This window comes from Limulus polyphemus, unplaced genomic scaffold (genome assembly GCF_000517525.1).
Source record: "Limulus polyphemus unplaced genomic scaffold, Limulus_polyphemus-2.1.2 Scaffold7029, whole genome shotgun sequence".
NCBI lineage: Eukaryota > Metazoa > Arthropoda > Merostomata > Xiphosura > Limulidae > Limulus > Limulus polyphemus.
Window position 1 is genome coordinate 24713 of NW_013672639.1, and position 8061 is coordinate 32773.

Genomic DNA, 8061 nt, shown 5'->3' on the forward strand with positions numbered 1-8061 from the left:
GAAAATTTGAACATGAACCTACAATTTTTTATCCCAAATAGCTTACAAGTTCCTAACAGTATACATCTATTTATACTTAAAAACTTGTACTCATTGCCATTTGAACCTTTTTAACTAATAATCCCACCACACAAGTTAGAAGACACTCAGTGAACATAAGCTTACATTACCATATTGAATTATGTAATGCACGAGCTGATTACAAGCATATCTCATAAAGAATTATATTTTTCATTACTTTATATAATCTAACAAGTTTCCAATGTTTCAATTTTAATTACCTTGACAATAATAAGTATAGAATACACATGAAAAACAAAAAAAAATAGTACTTACCTTGGTCCCCCTGTATTTTTTGCTGTCAACTGTCGATGAAATTTAAGCCTACATTTTTATACTAAAGGTAATACTACACTAAATAATTATTTAATTAAATAATGCATCTAGGAACACAGAATAATAAGATGCACAAAGCAATCAATGTCCTATATCTATTATAATTGTTTTTGCCTTTCCAACTATGCGATAAGTGCCATTAAAAATTCAACTATGATCATTGTTGTGATTCCTGGAAAAAAAAAACTGAACAATAAAATAGACAAATTCATGTACAGAAAACAATGTAATATAATATGTTATTTGATATATTAAAACTTAAGCTTTCTATTGGTTATAAATGATATAGTATAAAATGTCAGAACTTTGTGAAAAAGAGGATGTGATGGGTGGGTGTGGCAAGTGGGTCTGATTTTCTAGTTTATGTCTTCATAAACAAGTAAGATTGAAGACTATAAAAATTCAGCTCAGCCTGAGCAATACCTACATTATAATGAATAATGTACATTAAATTCCATACTTTTCAGAGGGGTGGTAAATAAATTTCAGAAGATGAAAGACCTAGAAAGCAAATGCTACAATTCTCATACTAGGGAAGATTGAGTTTTTTAAATATTTCCTTGTAAAATTAAGAACTTGAAATCTATATAATATTAAAATTTGATTTATTAACTTTGATGCCAAGCTTATTTGTATACAATATACACACTTTGTCCTGCCCATGGTCAGAAGGATAAAGATATAAGGATCAGATGCAATGCCAAAAAGAAGAGCATGGTACTGAAGATCCAATCCCAATGGACAAAACAAAAACAAAAAATGTCTAGAGGGCAGGGCAATTGGAATGTGTAAAAAAATGTCTGAAATAACCTTGTTCATCAATAGTCAAGCTGAAAAAAACCAATGTTGAGGGGAAAAAAATCTCCATAGGGAACCAAGAGATGATATGAAACCAGTTGAGAGATTAGAGGTTGGTAAATGGTTCTCAATTCCCAGTCGTCTTGTGTACCACAAAAAGACAAGAAAAGTAACCATGTGCAGGAGTAAATACCCTCTCAATGGTATTCTTGGCCAAGAGATCTTAGACCACATCCTTGATATACAGAAGATATAGGAGAACAGAGAGAGTTAAAGAGAAGTGGAGAGATAGGCTTGGAGGAAGAACCTGAATAAACCATCTATCGGACAAAAATGGAGAATATAGGCCAGCAAAGAGAGAAAGATAGGCTCACACAGGGACAGATCTGACAGGGTAGGCATCGACGAGTCGAGCAAACAACTGTGACTTCAGGAAGTGGGAGGATAGGAAGTAAAAGAAGGCCAGAGAGCTGAGATGGGAAGAGATTACATGGATTCAGCAGCCTAGGAACAGAACAGTTGAGATTAAGAAGTACAAGAAACCATAGTAGACAATTAGGACTAATGCTATGCTGCCCTAGTCAGGGTCTCCAGTGGGTCAGCAACACCCCTGAAGATCTTTGAACAAAGAAATGAAGCCTGACAAAGAGAAACAAAAAGGAGGCATACACTAGCTAATAACCAACTAATCATATTCATGTTTTCAATTATTCAAGTCTCATGTGAGAAGCCTCGATTAGTTAAATGTAATTAATTAATAAACTCAACGAGCAATCAATTAGCAACTTTCTCTAATCACTAAACTACTTCTTAAAACAATCCTAACATTCTTAGGTTAAGATACTAAAAGTTGTCCTGGTTTTTTTACTAAGATAGTACAGGCACAAATTCTGAGAAGGTGGGTCCATCAATTGAATCACAGACTTTAATGATAAGCTAATTCAAACTGATCTTCTATACGAAATATTCCTAATCACATGTGAAGTAATAAATAATGTATAAAATGACTATGATTATAAAGTCAAGTTTCTTAGGTTGAAAACTTCTGTATCAGTAGAGAAACAAGAAAATACAGTAGACACACAGATGTATTACATTTCACTGAAAAGTTTCATACAACTGTAACATAACATTTATAACTATTGTAAATTCTATCATCTTAATAGCTTATAAGGATCTTTAACATTTATATGTATACTATTAGAACATACTGTATTTTTAAAAAGAATAAGAAACATACACTAAATGTGGAGGGGGACAATATTTTACATACACTAAATGTGGAGGGGACAATACTTTACATACACTAAATGTGGAGGGGGACAATACTTTACATACACTAAATGTGGAGGGGGACAATACTTTACATACACTAAATGTGGAGGGGACAATACTTTACATACACTAAATGTGGAGGGGTCAATACTTTACACTAAATGTGGAGGGGTCAATACTTTACATACACTAAATGTGGAGGGGACAATACTTTTCTTTAATTGAGGGAAACAGAAGAATGTATTGCAGAACTCTGACATAATTATATTTAGTAATTACACACTCCTGTAATGTGCTACTTGCCTCTTGTGGCATGTCAGAGGCATCTGTTCTTTTCACAGTCCAGGCTGACAAGGCACTCAGTGGCAAAAGGAACTGTGGACATGAATGTGACTTTTCTAAAAGCCATAGATCTAACGTAGACAATTCACAGTAATGTAAAATAAATGAAACTATTATGCTCTCAACTGATGTTTCCACAGTATTTGGCATAGAAACTGATGATGAAACTTGCAGGAACAAAATGTCTTTTCTTGAATCCATTATTTTCTGGAAAAAAAACAAACAAACAAGCTTCAGTGTTAATAGTATACAATACGTGTAATGAAAACTAGAAAATATTAATTAGAGATAAGTGTGTGTTTAAGTAGATTTAACTTTTGGATCCTAGGGAGCAGTTTATTTCTTTCACAGAATGTTTATACTTGTACAACACATTGCCTGATGATATAGTGTATGCCATTAGACTGAATTCTTATAAAATACAGTTGGAGACACACACACACACACACACACACATGGATATGATGGTTTATATTTAACTTGTATTTTTTCTCTCCTTCTGTGGGTGAGATGGCCTTGATGAGCTGAATAAATTTTTTTACCTTGTAGTTTTATTATATTATTATAAATTGTATGTGACACAGAAATAAGAAACCTCTGAGGAAAGACGAAAGCGGTAGTTAAGCTCAACACTTATGTGTAAGAACATAAGTCAGTGATTTTATTTGTTGGTGTACATCTATGTTTTGAGCTTTAACAACTTAGTGATCAAGATTTGAAACTAAGGTATATCTGATGGCATTTTGTCATCTAAAACTATTATTTAATGCATTAGGTTTTACTGATACCTTAAATATCGCATGTGTGAATGCATACTTTCATAAGGCATCCGTTTCAACATTTCTTTTGACACATACGTCTACAAATATTAATTTAGTTCCACCCCACAAAAACTCCAGGGAAGCTCACATTTACAGTAAGATGAATAAAATTTTCAGTTATGAAGTTTAGTTTATAGATCAGAGGAAAATTAACATTTTATAATATATCCCACTCCCAGCCAAGCTAAAAATTAATAGAGGCCTGGCATGGCCAAGTGGTTAAGGAGCTCGACTCGCAATCTGCAGGTCGCGGGTTCGAATCCCCGTCCCACCAAACATGCTCACCCTTTCAGCCATGGGGGCATTATAATGTGATGATCAATCACACTATTTTGTTGATAAAGGATAGCCCAAAAGTTGGTGATGACTAGCTGCCTTCCCTCTAATCTTTCACTGCTAAATTAGGGACAGCTAATTCAGATAGCTCTCGTTTAGCTTTGCATAATATTAAAAACAAACAAAAATGAATACATGTTAATATGGTAGCTAGATATTATTTTATCATGACTCTTACAATGGAAGAAATACAGTGAATGTAACTGGCTTACATCATAATCCAAGTAAAGTATGCATTAAGAAGAACTAATAAATGAAATATTGTGAAAAGCATGAGCTTCTATGATATTCTTATCTATTTTTTTTCTTTAATACATCCTATTACCTTAACTGTACAATGTATTACTTTGTTTCAAACAACTAAAATACAAATTCAGGAAAAAAAAGTGCTACGGAGAGTGTAAAACACTTTCAAATAAATAACCAGATGAATATATCATAAAATGAAAATTAACAATTTCCTTGCTTGAAAATGTATTTCCGATAAACGTTTACCTCCGCCTCACACAGTTTAGCTGAGTGATGAAACAATTATGGAATTATTAGTGTTCTGTAAACAACTGAGTTATGAAACAATTATGGAATTATTAGTGTTCTGCAAACAATTGAGTTATGAAACAATTATGGAATTATTAGTGTTCTGCAAACGATTGAGTTATGAAACAATTATGGAATTATTAGTGTTCTGCAAACGATTGAGTTATGAAACAATTATGGAATTATTAGTGTTCTGCAAACGATTGAGTTATGAAACAATTATGGAATTATTAGTGTTCTGCAAACGATTGCGTTATGAAACAATTATGGAATTATTAGTGTTCTGCAAACAATTGAGTTATGAAACAATTATGGAATTATTAGTGTTCTGCAAATGATTGAGTTATGAAACAATTATGGAATTTTAAGTGGTCTGCAAACAACTGAGTGATAAAATAATTTAATGATGAGTACGATGATACACTGGAAGTTCAGAACCTGGGATTACATCAAGATTAGACAGAAACATAGCCAAAACTGAATACAATCAACACTCTTGAATATATTACAGAAAAGGGGGGAGATGTGAGAGAATTATTGGAGGGAGCAGCCACCTTTCTTGTTCAGCCACTGTGGAGATTAAGAAAACCCTTATGATAACTAAACTTTATAATCCTAATTATGGAAAACAGGTGTTCAAGGTGGGAAAGAAAAAGGAATAAAAAATACACAAATTAGAAAAACTCAGAAGTCCAAATATTTTTTTCTTTATCCTTCCTTCCAAAGGTAAGTAAGGTAAAAAACATAAAACTTTGGGTGTTAAAAATGCATTTAACACATTTTGATCACTCGAGTAAGTCAATGGTGGATAGAGTATAGAAAGTTGGTAAATGCAGACTTGTGGCTTGAGTTATGAATTATTATTAATACTGATTCAACATGCTGTACTTCTGATAGCTTAGCTCAACATAGACTTAAATACTTCTTTAACAATGAAAAAATAAACTTTTTTCCCCCCACAGCTATTTATAATGTTATTTTCATTCCTGAAAATGTTTCTATGTGATAGGTCTATTGGAAAGTTACAGGAATATTCTTTTGTGAAACAACATCAGTAAAAATATTTACATCAATATAAATATAATAGTACTGTCTGTTGTATGTCCGTGTAAATACTTTGCAGGGTGTGGATGGATCTTACAATACAAATTTTCAGTTTTTGGTTATTACCACTACTTTGCCCCCTGTTGATGGATCTCCACCAAATTTGGCGAATGAGGGTTTGTTGGGTCCATGAGGAGATACATACAAATTTTCAGTTTTGCATTTTTTGGTTTTTATGGGTGGTTTTTACCACTATTTTGCTCCTGTTGATGCATCTCCACCCAAATTTGGCATGAAGGTTTGTTGGGTCCATACGGAGATATATGCAAATCTGCAGCTTCAAACTACGTGATTGCAGTTTTTATGGCCATGTTTGCATTTTTTTTTTTTACAATTACCTATAAGGGAAGCAGCTTTTCTTGTCCTAAGATAACCATCTCTAATCATAAATTTACAAAACTTCCGTCAAAGAGACGAGTACTCCAGCTAGTTCAGCAATAAGATAGACTAGATCATGATAGCAAACTATTCAAGTGAAAAATCCAAGTACTTTTTTTATTGAATACATTGTATTCAAAACATATACACTAGAACTTATTTACGGAAAACAAAGTATCAGATATAAAAATTGATCATGATCCAAAGGATTACTGTGAAAACATGTTAAGACACAAGCAAAAGTGATACCATTATAAACAATGAGTTCAATAATCTTTGTTAGTCTCATTGTGTTTGCATAATTTAAATAAAGCAGGAAGTTAATTACTTCAACCAGTAAAATTAAAAATAAACATTTGAATGAAAAATAAGCAATGCTGACTGGATATATAAAATCAAACCTTCTAAAACACAATATAAAAAAAAAAACTAAATCAAAGATTAAAGGAAGAATTTTCAATATTTGTTTTTTTATAGTATTTCATGAAATGAATTTAAGAAAATAACTTCTGTAAATGTTGCCTGAACTAAATTTTGATTTTTTTTTCACGCAGAATCTAGAAATTAATGGACTCAATCCATCTAGAAAGTTTTAAGACAACATTTTGGGCTGATTTCGAGATGCTACCACAGATCTTACCCTCTAAACTAAATTCTGAATGTACTAAGTGTATTTTCACAAAAAATTCGGCAAGTTTTTAGTAAATATGAGTCTGTTATACACAAGTCAGATTTGTTAATAAAGTATTTCTACTAAAGATGAAAACGTATAAATCCTTTCCAGCACCAGTCAGAGTGAAAGGTGATTTTTATCCTAAGAATAAAGATATTTCTTTCCCTTGTACAGTTTTATAAATCAATTGCCAAACCTCTAGAAATTCCTATCATTTTCTCTCCCCTAACACTTATCTACAGCAAAATCATCAATGTAAGGTTAAATGAAAAGTTGAAAAATACAAAATAAATCTAAATTAATTTCTCTTTCTAGAATGACTTCATACTGAACAAGACAATTGGACATATTCTTAACACCAAGTCTGATTTCATGTTTGATAGCTTTCAAGATAGACAGTTTGTGAGACAGCAAGTTCTACGTTTATTTTATAATTTTGTTTGCCTTTCATTTATTAATCCTTTTATTGTTTAGTTCAACTATGAATTTTTAGTTATATTAAAGCAATAACTCACATTCTAGCTACAGCACGTTGATTTTGAGTATGTTTGTATTATGAAACTGACATAAGCGTCCCCTAGTGGTCATGTACAGACATTAATGTTTTAAAGATTATGTAAATTAGCTAATCATAAGTTGTAACCTCATGGTCTAACAACTAAATAAAAACCTTGCCTTGAGCTTAAACAGGTTACTTCAAGAGATATTAGTTAAAACGTAGTTCAAGAGATATTACATAAAAATGAATAATAGTTAAAACATAGTTCAAGAGATAATAGTTAATTAAATGTACATAATTTACAAACACAAAATCAAAATTCAACAGAGTATTTTAATTTTACGGGACGTATCTTCTTCTGTACTGGTCTCCGTCTCGTTGGCTTCTGCTTCAAGTGGGGTTCATCTGCTTCATCAGGAAACGTCCTATCATTGGTAACAGTCACATCAGTGGTAGTAACTTCATCAAGGGCTTCACTGTTTTCCTTCTCAAAACCGAAAAGAGTTTCTTCTTCGACAGTGTTTTTTCAGGTGTACACGTCTTCAGCAGCGTCATTTGTCATTTGTTCCGTTGTTCACTTCGTTCCAACTGAAATGTCCTGGACCGTGATACGCCAAAGCCTGTTGGCATGCACCACCTTTGGCTTACCTCGCCGACCACATTTTATTCGGAAAGTCACGTCTGAGAGACGATCCATTATGTCATATGGGCCTTCCCATAGAGAAGACAACTTAGGAGACTTCGCTTTGGTCTTCCTGGGATTATACAACCACACCTTGTCTCATGGTACTAAGCTGACTTCAGTAGATCTCTTAGCATAACATGGCTTCATGGAATCAGCAGACGTTTTCAAGTTTGAATGCACATGATGATGAATATCATCCATCTTTTCAGTATAACAC

General features: G+C 32.7%; 1 protein-coding gene across 1 annotated transcript in view; it reads right to left on the reverse strand.

Annotated features, from left to right (window-relative positions):
• Positions 1 to 7231, reverse strand: part of LOC111089685 (glutathione S-transferase C-terminal domain-containing protein-like) — a 27933-nt gene extending 20702 nt beyond the window's left edge. Inside the window, exons 1-2 of the mRNA XM_022402617.1 lie at positions 7176 to 7231; positions 2773 to 3018 (exon numbers count right to left, since the gene is read on the reverse strand). Coding sequence (XP_022258325.1) covers positions 2773 to 3012 — 240 coding nt within the window. The 5' untranslated portion in view covers positions 3013 to 3018; positions 7176 to 7231. The remainder of the gene's footprint in view (positions 1 to 2772; positions 3019 to 7175) is intronic.
• Positions 7232 to 8061: the final 830 nt, after the last annotated feature.